Source organism: Phoxinus phoxinus (assembly GCF_949152265.1).
Source record: "Phoxinus phoxinus genome assembly, chromosome: 11".
Classification (NCBI taxonomy): Eukaryota; Metazoa; Chordata; class Actinopteri; order Cypriniformes; family Leuciscidae; genus Phoxinus; species Phoxinus phoxinus.
Genome location: NC_136886.1, coordinates 21,894,825 through 21,908,088, shown reverse-complemented (window position 1 = coordinate 21,908,088; position 13,264 = coordinate 21,894,825). Strand labels below are relative to the sequence as shown.

At 45.9% G+C, this 13,264-nt stretch overlaps 1 protein-coding gene across 12 annotated transcripts in view; it reads left to right on the top strand.

Moving 5' to 3' along the window:
* Window positions 1-13,264, top strand: part of LOC307006464 (endonuclease V-like) — a 134,894-nt gene that overhangs the window by 80,834 nt on the left and 40,796 nt on the right. For all 12 annotated transcript variants that reach the window (XR_013799461.1, XR_013799462.1, XM_079627491.1 and 9 more), the window contains one exon: window positions 3,383-3,511. Coding sequence is in view for 10 of the 12 variants with exons in the window: in XM_079627491.1 (XP_079483617.1) it covers window positions 3,383-3,511 (129 nt within the window). In the remaining 2 variants the exon portion in view is untranslated. The remainder of the gene's footprint in view (window positions 1-3,382; window positions 3,512-13,264) is intronic.

Below are 13,264 nucleotides of genomic sequence, written 5' to 3'. Positions count from 1 at the left end.
GTGAAATTTGCCTACTAACATCGAATTCAGGACTTACCGGCGACGCATGCGGAGATGTAGGGAGAGGAGAGGAGGGGCCTGCTGGACTCTGCACAGGAATATTTCCCTGAAACTCAGAAGGTGGATGCCGAGCCAGCTCGAACTTTAGTTCAAGCTCCAGCTCTTTCAGCCGGATGTCTCGTTTTGTCTCTAGCTCAACAGCTCGGACATGTAACAACTGACTTTGATATTGCTGTTTGCTTAATTCCACTTCCAGTTCTTTCAACCGGATTGCCAACAGTCGATCCTTCGGTGCAGGAGGATTAATGGGATCCATGCGAGCCCTATCGTCAAATTTGAACTCCGCCTCGACAGTATCCAAATTCTCAGACAGTGCGGGAGCCGCAACACCAGTAACCTCACTTTCAACACCAGGCAAGATCTTTTGCTTTACAAGCTCCATGTGCAGTACGTCCTTAATCTCTCTCTTAAGCGCATTTCGCGGTACAACTATATCAAAGAAATCCGCAATCAACAATAAATCATCTTTACGACATTTTTCAAACTCCTCCTCCGTAGGAGCGATCGTGAAATTATCAAGTTCGAATTTTGATGCCATGCCAATCTCTATATTTCCTCCCGCACAAAAAGAAAACCCCCAGGCAAACACTAGCAAAACAAATTCGGCTAATATAACATATCTAGCCAAGGGACGAGCCCCCAATGTCATGTTACACCCCATCTAGGGGGAAAGGGGCAACATGAAAGAAACAGAGATTTGCAAGGATTTAAAACAAAAAGTTATTTATTTTCTTATTTTGGGATAACTTATGATTCAGGAGCTGATCAAGCCAAAATAACAAACAAAACAACCTTGTCTTTAAACCTCTTTCCTAAACCCTAACCCAAAAGAAAAGAAAATTAAGATACAATTTGTAAACCTAACTCCCTTACCAAAAACAGAGTTCAAACATTTTACAATAAAAAAAAGAATGGCGTCAAACTATGCACGCTCTTTGGCCACGGTGAGCAGCCAATAGCAGCGTTGCTGATCAGTGTTTCTACTATCCATACATATCCCCTTTTAAACCAGCGCATGAATACGCAATTATCTCAGGCCCCATCAATACTACTGCGTTTTCATTTAAAAACGGAGACCTTTTGCTACGTTTGCACCTCCCGTCCAGACTACAACGGCAAAAAACGAAGACCTAAAACGGAGATGTTTAGAAACGCTGCCGACCCAGCGTTCGTTTTGAATCTCCAGAGGGCGTTTTAGTGAAGACGGTCAAAACGGAGGACTTTAGAAACGCTGACGCAGAGGCTCACGCTCGGCTCAATGATTGGATGTCATCAGTCATGGTCGTATCCTTCCCTGATTCATCAGCCACACATCACATGACCCGTCTCCGGGAAGAAAACATACAAAACAGCCTGGACTACAGTACGTAACGTTAGTGACTGCAACATGGATAACGAATTACAAGTGTTACTGACTTTGATGTCTTTGCTAGCAGCTGTTGTGCAAATAAATTCTGCATTTTACAATGCTATAACTGCCTACATGCGCCTGTTTACACCGGTACGCGCATGCCAGTGTTGGTGAATGGTCACGTGATCCGCGTTTTCAGTCGTTTTAATGTGGACGGAGATCAATTCTAATACGCAGCTAAAACGCTGGTGTGGACGGAGATCGTATTCGTTTTAATTATCCGTTTCTAAACTAAAACGCAGTAGTGTGGATGAGACCTCAGATAACTCAATCCAGCTATACTAATCATAACCGGCAGGTGTGTTCAAAGAACCTAATTTGCCAGATCATGGTTAGGCCGATGATATCATCTTGGATGTCTCATTTGATCTTGGATGTTTTAAGCAACGTACGAAGAACGGACCCCTGAGCAGGCCGCTCTGAATATTTTGATGTTGCAAGGGAAGCTCAATGTTTACACTTTTGGGGGAGATCATTTCATGAATGGCATACTAATGGTAGTAAATAAACAATAAACTGGGTTAAGATAATGTATATTAACATATAAAATTGTACATCCTTCACCTTTCTTCTAACTATGTGAAACCACGAGGATCAGAGCATGGTAATCAGTCTGATATAAAATCCACTTAGTGTACAACGGTTTGGGTCAGGACACAGAGAATCAGTCCACTCAGAGCAGTGAATTATGCATTGGAGCACTTCTAATGTCATCAATATAAACATTTAACATGTCTCAGAATTCTTTATTGACATAGGCTTGGAAGATATAGCTCGAATGGCATTCATTGTGCCCTGTGCTTGTAGAAAAGGTGATCTTCCATTTGTCTCCTTCTCAAATGCAAAGGTTGTATGCATTACATAAGTCCAACATGGATAAGAACTTGGCAGAATTGTTCGAGGGCTACGGGCACTAGCAAAAGCAGATAAAGTAATTTAATTGTGATGTCATTTAATCCCCAATAATCAATACATGGATGCAGACCTTCAGCTCTCTTTGGCCTGTGATTCAGGTTCAGGTAATGAATAAATACAACCGTGAGGAGGATTAGTGCCAGGCAGGAGACCTATGGTACAATCAAAAGACCGATGGGGTGGACGCTGCGTTGCCTTGACTTTAAAGAAGGCCATTGTGGGCATAAAATGCAGGGAGTTTTGGAATTGCTCCTGTCAAAACATGTTTACCTGGGTGTTGTTAACCATTTGCTTAGATTAAATAACCTAATCCTTAAATGAATATAATATAATAAATTAAGCAGTTCTGAAAACAATGCTGACTCCAACTTGAAATTTGGCCATCTAAACTGGTAGGGTCAGATCCTGAACCAAGTAAGAATTTTTCAAATTAATCTAAACCGTGTGAAACAGGGCAGTATCAGAGTACGGATGATTGGTCCGATATTAAATCCACTTTAATCAGTGGTCAGGGAATAGGAAATTAATAACAATCCACACATAATCCACAGAGAGTTAAGCAGGCTTAGATCAGAATACAGAGAATCAGTCCGAGACCGAAAACCATGACAAAATCAAAATCAGATTCCATCCATTCTATTGACAGATAATCTAAATCCAGGGGAAAGCAGGGTCAAACATAGCCAGGTAGAAAACTACTCGGAAATGGTTTGCAATGGGGAGAACAAGACACCTGGGCGCGTTCCAGTCCACTTTTAGACACACTTGAAAAGTTCCCTAAGCAATTCCCCATTTTGAAGTGCGTTCCACTTTGTGAACTTTTATTTTATTTTATAATGAGTAAATTCAGGATAGATTGTTTGTTTGGAAATGAATCTATTAGTAAATTGTATTTTGTGTGTGTGTGTGTGTGTGTGTGTGTGTGTGTGTGTGTGTGTGTGTGTGTGTGTGTGTGTGTGTGTGTGTGTGTGTGTGTGTGTGTGTGTGTTTCTTCAGGCTCTCCGCAGTTCTCAAAGCAGCACCAAACCTGTGTATGTTTCTGTGGGTCATCGAATCACTTTGGACACAGCAGTCAAACTTACACACACCTGCTGCCTGTACAGAGTACCTGAACCAATACGACAGGTATACGCTTTTTATGTCACTACTGCTAGTATTAACCAAAATGACAAAATAAAATCATACCAAAGCGGTAACACTTTATTTTGATGGTCCCCCTATAGATAGTCTATTGATAGTTTGCTGTCTATAAGTTACTTTACAAGTACATATCTACTTACTCTCTTCAGGGTAGTATCTGTAGATTGTCTTTTAAATGTTTTGTAACAATCAATTACACTGTATGTAACATGTAAACTGCTATTAAACATTCTGTCAGTAGAGTGTTATCAATTTAGGTTGCAGACGTTCAACAGTGTATTTGTAGACGTTCAACAGCGTATTTGTAGACATGCAACGAACCCCTCAACAGGTTCTCAGTACTTTAAGAAGTCAGCATGTAGCCATTAACCAATGTATCAACAGACTTTCAGTTAACATTCAGTTGTCTATAAGTAGCAACACAAAATAATTTCAAATGAATTTTTAGTATATATCTGGTTACTTACACTTTATCTTTTGCGTCTGCAAGGATTTTCAGAACTGTTTGTTGCATATACATTTTAGGTTGCAGATGTTCAACAGCGTATTTGCAGACATGCAACAAATCCTCAACAGGTTCTCAGTACTTTAAAGTACAGTAAAGTAAGAGCTTTTAAGTAGTCAGCATATAGCTATTAACCAATGTATCAACATACTTTCAGCTAACATTCAGTTGTCTAGTAGCAACACAAGACAATTTCAAATTAACTTCTTGTTACTTACACTTTATCTTTTGCTTCTGCAAGGATTTTCAGAACTGTTTGTTGCATATACATTTTAGGTTGCAGATGTTCAACAGCGTATGCAGACATGCAATAAATTCATATATTCATCTGTTGCCACATTTGGTTGGCTCATCAAAATGAAGTGAAAATCTAAGAAATGCTGTTTAATGACTCTTACAGGCCAGCATCACAGGTTAAAGTCAGTTGATTTTCAGCAGACAGTCAATGGATAGTAAGTACCGACACTGATAAGCATTTGGTTTAAGATTAAGAAAATAACAGTTCCACAGTAAAAGTACATATCTGCCAAATGGGAAATAAATACCAAAGTCATTAGTTTGTCCAGCCAACTGCTTTTAATGAAATGCAGTAAAAAAAAAAAAAAAAAAAAAAGTGGACAGCATTGAATTACCAGACTAAAGAGAGGACCAAACATGGATTCAAAAAAGATTGTCTGTTTTCATAAACTGCTTAGCCTAGAATGACAAAAACATTTTTTGTAACAATAAAATGTTAGGTCACTGACATATTGATCTGATTCTGATCGATTGCTCCTGTCTGCCTCGCTGTGACTGCTGCTGCTGTGAGTTCTCTTACGAGAGATACTCTCGTACTGCGTAGCTTAGCTACGCATTGGGGAAAATCCTTTTCCACGAGAATACTGAAGCCAAAAATTATCCTTAATTTTGTATAAATGTAAAACGCGTTGCCGCAGCATACAGACCTAGGCGAGACAGCTCGCTCGCCGATTGGCTACTATGCGGGCAACTGCTTAAGCCTATCGAGCGAGACCTTGAGTGACGTCACACCCAATGAGGGTGCTTCGCGCCCTTCAGCGTCACGTCCCGCCGAAACGGGTGTGGCTTAGGTCTATATAATGCGCTCACAGGCTTATCTTATCTGATTTTTAATCCTTCAAGCGAAGACATCACATCGCTGATCCGAGAAGAAGCTGCGCCGTCGAAAAGGCAACTCAGCGGAAAGAGTCGAGAAGCTGCTGGCCTCGCCGCCTTCATCGCCTTCCAGCTGCGCTATCCGGCGCCTATATCCTTTCTCTGCATTGCTCTTTTGTGTGTGTGTGAGTTCGCCGGCGCGACTCACATTTTTGTCCTAAAAGAGTAGCGTCTTTTTAAAGATGCCTTCCTGCGGCTCGTGCCGAGCCACACTCAGCGACGGGGACCGCCATGTTATCTGCGCTTCCTGCCTGGGTGAACAACACGCGGCTCTCGCTCTCTCTGATGGCGGCTGCCATCACTGCAAACTTTTGCCTTTAGCGACTCTGAGGACTCGCTTGCAGAGAGCTGCACGGGTCCGATTTTGTAAATCCGCACCCGCCCGTACCCGCAGGGCTTAAAACCGCATCCGACCCGTTTTCCGACAGCAGCACTAATTAAAATCCGCAACCCGACCCGACCCGCTTAAAATAGAACCGAGATCCGACCCGCACCCGAAATAAAATCAGTTTAGTCAATCACATTATAGACACACTTTTTTCAAATTTGTATTGCCTTTGGCGGCTTGCCTTAACACAAGGACAACAGCCGAAGCTGTCAAAAAGCCGATAGTAGGCCTACATGGCTAACGCGTTACCACAAAACAATTCAATTTCGTCTAGCACATCAGCTTCACAATTTTATATATATTTATATATTGTTTCATCAATATTAATTATATGAGAAGTTAAAAGCATAGTAGCATAAGATCATACGTTGTGCAATATGTCGGGAGACAGAGGCAGACATTATTGACCACTTCATTATAAGTTTCTTACTGTATAAAGCCTTTCTTTAAATTGAATTTCGTTTTGTATTAATTTTATCTCAATTTTAAATGATGTTTTATAACCAATTGTCTGAATTTAATAAATAAGAAGTAGCCTAATAGCAGGCATCAGGACACAGAGCGGATCAACGGCGCATGAACTGGAAATTAACGAAACTCAGCGTATAAGCTACATGCCTCACAGACCTGAGAAACATATAGAAAGCTTGAAATGTGTAGCCTACTTTTAAACAAAACAATTCAAAACGAAAGAAAACAGCTCTGTCTCCTGTCCTGGCTATATTTGACATAGGCCTATATAGCCTATTCAATAATCATTAGGCTACTTTTCCCGTTTCTTTGTGACGTTTTCATGAACGAGTCATCACCTCTCAATAGTTAATATTGTTATTTGGTGTTCAGTTTATACAGGTTTTCAAATGTTATTTAATAAAAATATTATTTTTTTTCCCCTGTGGCTGTGTTTGCATTAAAGGGATAGTTCACTTTGAAATAAATTTTTGATATGTTTTAGCTTACCTCAAGGACATCCAAGATGTAGGTGTCTTTGTTTCCACAGTATTTTCAATTTTGATATTTTTAGGTCAAACCATTCTTGTCTGAAAGTCATATCATGCAGGTCTATGGGGTCCACCTCAAAGAGCATGCACAGAGAAGTCCAAATGAAACATGATTTAATGACTCGTAAATGTAAGTACACATTGATGGCCTAAGACACGAAACAAGCGGTTTGTGTGAGAAAACGAACAGTATTTATATAGTTTTTACCTCTTGTAACAAAGCCATGTCCAAGTGATCTGAGAGCGCGCGCGCTTCCTTCTGTGTGACGTGTGCGCAGAATGGTGCATAGATATGTATACACTAGATTTCGCATTAAAGACATTCGTTCCAATGAACTGCCGTAGCCAAGGCGACATCTAGTGTATACTCTATGCACTAGTCTGCACACACGTCACACACCAGGAAGCGCGCGCGCCCTCAGATCACTTGGACCTTTTACAAGGCGCCGCATCTCACTGAACCCATGTTTAGACCCGCGTTTCCCCGTGTCCGACCCGACCCGCACCCGTATCCGACACAGTTTGAGCAAAATTTGCGGGTCACCCGTCGGGTACCCGCGGGTACCCGAACCCGTGCAGGACTCTGCTCGCTTGGCATCGTTCCAGGAGCCCGTGTTTTCCGCTGTAGTACCGCGCCGTAAAAAGCGCCGTGCTCAGCGGATCCCCAAACCATCTCCCAGCCGTCAAAGCTCGCCGGTGCGCCCGCGAGCTTCATCTCCGGCTTCATCATCGTCGATTCCGGACGGACAGCGACCGCAGCCTGCAGCCGCTACCGTCGCCGACGCGGATGAGGTCGACGCGATGCTGCGAGATGGGGATTCCTGCTCTATCCTGGCGTCCGGCAGTGAGGATTGGACGAGCTCTGTGGACCTCGCGCCTCCTGTCCGTGCTTCGACGGGGAAGAGAGCTAGCATCGAGGCGGAGCTTGTTCGCGTGCTCACTCAAGCCACGGCGAGCCTTGGCCTTGAGTGGATTTCGCCCGAGCAGCCCGCCCACAACCGACTGGACGACTATTTTCTGCCCGGGGAGCGGTCTTCACCTGCTTCTAAGCCCGCGCCTTTCCTTCCTGAGCTTCACGAAGAGGTCGCGAGGGCTTGGAGCTCCCCGTTTTCAACGAGGTCGAGGTCTTCTGTTTCCATGGCATTCTCCGAAGTTGACGATGCTAAAAACAGAGGCTACCTTTCCCTCCCGCCGGTCGAAGAGCCTATTGCAGCGCACTTATGCCCGCCCTCCGCTGGACGGCGTGCTAAGATGGCGCTGCCCTCAAAGGCTTGCCGCATGACGTCATCCCTGCTCCACCGCACTTTCACCACAACGGACAGGCTGCGTCAGCACTGCACACAATGGCGACGCTACAGATCTTTCAAGCCGATCTCCTCCGGAAAATGGACGAGAACGGACCCGAAGCGATCTGTGTGGCGGACTTAAGAAGTGCTACGGACCTTGCTCTTCGCGCTTCAAAGTCTGCGGTGCAGGCCATTGGATGGAGTATGGCGGCGCTCACCGTGTCTGAAAGGCACCTCTGGCACCTCTGGCTTCCTCGACGCGCCGCTTTCCCCTGCTGGCCTCTTCGGAACCTCGGTCAAAGATTTCACCGACAGGTACAGAAGGCGACTCAGGCGATGAAGCACTTCCTCCCGAAGCGCTCTAACTCTGCAGCAGGCCGTGCGAAACCGTCTGCTCAGAGTGCACAGCCTAAGCCTCCGCCCAGCGCCTCATCTCAACGCCGTCAGACGCAGAGCTCGAGACCGCGCTCTAGATCTTCCAGCCGCCGCCCCGCGCCGCGTGGCCCGCGAACGAAGATCACGTTGAAACCTGAGGCCCCGAAGACATCCTAGCACTGCTAGGAAAACGACGGTGTTCAAGTCCCGCTGCGGCCGGACCTTCACCGAAGTGTGCCGCTCGTCCAGTCCCAAGAAAAGTGACTGGTCCAGTGTATTTAGCAGCCAACAAGCCTGTTCCAGTAACCGCTTGCCTGCACACAACAGCCGTTTTCAGGGCTACCCAGATAAATCCCTTAAAGAGCGTATTTTCTGGTGTCCTGGCCACGGCCGATGGTGTTTCATGTGTAGTAAGACTGCCCACTGTAATGTGCCCATCCCTACACACAAACATGGCCCCACACACAGGGCCCGCGCACATAAAATCGACTCAGTTCGATTGCGCGTTAAAAGTAGCACAAGTGCCCACTACCCAGTGCCCACTAATGCTACCTCCTGCTTGTCGCACGGTTTCTGTAAAAACGAAACCTGCATGCAGGCACTCTGCTCAGGCGAGCGATGCTATAAAGGTGGTAAACGTGCCTGCTCCCCCGCGCCCACGTTCTCACACAAGCACCACGGTTCCTACGGAGCCCGTCCAGCCCTCCCTCTCCTGGTTAACTACCGTCGAGGGGTCGAGCGCGGACATTCTGCCCGCTGCTATCAGCGCGGCCCCGGCCTCGGATGTTGCGAGCACGACATTTCTGTCACAGCTCACAGAAGCCACTATATCGCGAGACGATCAGAGCGCGCTTCTCACTCAGCCCCTAGCTATCCGTGCAGATCCATGGGCGAAGCTTCCCGGGGTCTCAAAATGGGTGCTAAACATCATGAAAGAAGGCTATTCGCTGCAGTTTCGCCGACGCCCTCGCTGCCACACGGCTTCTGAAGCGCCAGTTCAAGATGCTTACGACCAGAAAAATCCTTGCGCATGTTCGCCAAGGAGACTGGTTTGTGTCAATAGATCTAAAAGACGCGTATTTTCAAATACAGATTGCGTCACGTCACAGGCGATTTTTGAGATTCGCCTTCGAGGGTCAGTCATAGCAGTACACAGTCCTGCCGTTTGGCTTGTCTCTAGCACCCCGTACATTTACGAAGTGCATGGACGCAGCACTCGTTCCCCTCAAACTTCAGGGCGTTCGAGTGCTGAATTATTTGGACGACTGGCTCATTCTAGCCCAATCTCACTCAGAGATCATGGCGCACAGAGCCCTATTACTGAGTCACCTCGAGAATCTCAGTCTCACAGTAAACTGGGAAAAGTGTTCGCTATTTCCCAGAAAGACTATTTCTTTTCTGGGAATAGAACTGAACTCGCTGTCAATGACAGCGCAGCTGTCACAACAGCGCACACTACATATTCAGCGCACAGTCAGCTTGTTCCGCTGCGGCGCTGTACTCCCTCTAAAGAGTTTTCAAAAGATGCTGGGTCTGATGGCCTCAGCATCATCAGTCCTCCAGCTGGGCCTGCTACGCATGCGCCCACTGCAGATCTGGCTCCCCCTATGCGTGGGCCCCCGGTTGGCTTCGCCTCAAGGTCAATCAAGCTTGCGTCGCAGCTCTGAAACCTTGGAAGTCGAAAGAATGGTACCTTTCAGGTGTAAACCTGGGGACTTCCTCAAGACTGACGCATCCAACGCAGGATGGGGAGCGCTGCTCGAGGGCAGACCGCTGTTTGGCCTATGGTCAGAGCAGGAGAAGCTCTTTCATATAAACTGCCTCGAGATGCTAGCAGTGAGCAAAGCGCTTACGCGTTTTCGTCCCCTAATTGCGGGTTGCCACATTCTGATACGTTCAGACAACGTATCAGTGGTCCTACATAAATCACCAAGGCGGCCTCAGGTCCTTGCTGTTATACAGACTGACCAAACGCCTCCTGATATGGGCACACAGCAACCTCCTTTCACTGAAAGCAGCGCACGTGACAGGGCACCTGAATGTTGGACCAGACGTACTGTCCAGGTACCACGTTCCGACAGGAGAATGGTCGCTGCACCCACATACAGTAAAGCTGTTGTGGAAGAAGTTTGGCAGAGCGGAAGTAGACCTGTTTGCGTCTCCAGAGAACGCTCACTGTCCAGAATTTTTCACAAAAAGCAAGGACGCCCTGGCCCACCAGTGGCCTCGTCGTCCTCTTTATGCTTTTCCCCCTGTCTCCCTCCTGACCCAGGTGGTGGAACGGATCAGGGAGGAAGGATGTTCGGTGCTGCTAGTAGCGCCGCTCTGGTTGAATCAGCCCTGGTTCCCAGCGGTGATGCAGTTAGCCAGCACCGCCCCGTGGCCAGTGCCTCTGAGGAGGGATCTCCTCTCTCAAGCAAATGGTTCGATTTGGCATCCTCACCCGGAACTATGGTCCCTTCACGTGTGGGCCATCAACGGGTATCCGCTGACCTCCCACAGGGAGTGTTAAACACGATCACGCAGGCTAGAGCTCTGTCTACGCGACGTCTCTATGCTTCTAAGTGGTCAGTATTTTCTGGTTGGTGCACGTCTCGTGGCGTGTCACCACCAGACTGCGGAGTGACAGAGGTTCTATCCTTCCTACAAGAGCTGTTGGACAAAGGGAGATCCCCTTCCACGCTCAAAGTATATGTGGCAGCCAAAGCAGCGTTATCTGAAACTGCGACTGGCCAGTCCATAGGAAGGAACGATTTAGTCATTCGGTTCCTTAGAGGAGCTAAGAGATTGAATCCCCCCAGACCTCCCACAGTTCCCATTTGGGACCTTTCCACGGTGCTGGACGCCATGAAGGGTCATCCTTTTGAGCCTCTTCAGGAGATTGATATTAAACACCTGTCGTTTAAGACGGTGTTTCTCCTGGCTCTCGCTTCAGTGAAGCGCATCGGGGACTTACACGCGCTTTCAGCGAGCGCGTCGTGCATGGAATTTGGGCCAAATGACTCGAGGGTCATACTAAAACCTAAGCACGGTTATGTTCCAAAATCCCTAAATACACCGTTTAGGGCACAGGTCATTTCCCTGTCCGCCCTTCCGGTCACTGGGGAGAATGTGGATGAGTTTTCTCTGCCCGGTGAGGGCATTGAGAGCTTATGTGTCGCGCTCGTCTGTTTTCAGACAGAGGGAGCAGCTTTTTGTTTCGTTCAGTGGGCGTTCTAAGGGACTAGCCGCTTCGAAACAGAGCCTATCCAGATGGATAGTGGACGCTATAGCTCTGGCGTATGCATCCAAAGGCATTCAATGTCCTTTGGGTGTTAGAGTGCACTCCACGAGGAGCATGGCTTCTTTGTGGGCTTGGTCGAGTGGGATTGCCTTACAGGATATTTGTATGGCGGCAGGCTGGGCCTCCCCGTCTACATTTATCAGGTTTTATAACCTTGAGGTTACCGCCTTACAGGCCAGGATATTATCAGTTTAGCTGACCGAATTTGGTTAGACTGAAATCTCAGTCGCTGATACATGGCTATGCTGAATAGCTGGACTGCTCTGTGCAGCCAATATTTGGGAGATGGTGGTTGGAACCCACTTCTTTCTGGATTCCCTGTGAGTCCCTCAGGTGATTATGCACTATACGAACCCCAGCTCAGGGCTCTGGGTCTATGGTGTCGGATCCCTGCATACACAGCGTTTTACAGGGTGTTCCCCAATGCGTAGCTAAGCTACGCAGTACGAGAGTATCTCTCGAAAGATAACGTACTCGTTTACTAACGTAACCTCGGTTCTCTCTAGAGAGAGGAACGAGTACTGCGTATCTTGCCGTGTATGCGCTCTGGTTGTTTCGCTTTTAAAAATCAGATAAGATAAGCCTGTGAGCGCATTATATAGACCTAAGTAGAGTTGGGGTACTCGAACTCGGACTCGGACTCGAGTCCGGTCTCGAGTCCAATTTTGAATGGACTCGGACTTGTCACGCACTCGAATGAATTTGTACTCGGACTTGACACGGACTCGGGACATTTTAGACTCGGAAAAATGTCCGAGTCCAGTCGAGTCCGGGCACTGGATGACACAAAACAAAATTTTGTGAATTTTTTTATTCAAAAACTAAACGAAACAACGCTGTTTCAGCGTTGAGCATTGTAGCCAATCACAGTTAAGTGCATAAACACAGTGGCAAATCAGAGGCGTTTTAGAGTCCGCATGCGAATAATTCGCTCAAAATGTATGTTTAGAATCAGCACTGAGCTTTATCCTTTCGCAAATCCCCTCATAAACAACAAAGTCTCTCTAGACGCAATATAAATAAGATATTCACTGTGCAGTGCGGACAACTTCAGTCAGTGTTTATGACGAGAGTTTTAGGGAGAGTGCCGAACGCGGTAAGTGATGTTGACAATCTAAATAGTTTTGTTTTTCATACTTCTAGAGGACCAGTGGTTACATTCACACTGTAAATTATAAATAGTGATAACTGCATTTAAATGTGGGATTGAATCCACTTAATTTTTGTCCTTTGAATCATGAAATTGCGATGATTTGACACATAGCAACATAAGAACGTGATAACCATAGCAACATTTTGGCGTGTAATAATGTTATCATTTTTGTTGCATTTATACTTTAGTCATAAGTTTACATACTCCTTGCAGAATCTCCAAAATGTTATTTTTATATGTTTTTTAATAAGACGGATCATACACATTGTTTCTATTTAGTACTGCCCTGAAAAAGCTTTTTCACATAACAGATGTTTAATAGCCTAAATAAAATACAAACACAAAATAAAGACAAATTACATAGGCTCGATTTTAATATTGTGTCATTACCTTTTTTTTAAAAAAATCCAGGAAAAAATCATCCAGCTCCTGCACATTCTTTGCTTTTCCAGCATCTTCTGCATATTTGACTCCTTACTAGCAGTGACTATGATTGTAAGATCCATACTTTCACACTGGTGACAACTGAGGGACTCATACACAACTATTACAAACCCTGCAAACATTTAGTGAT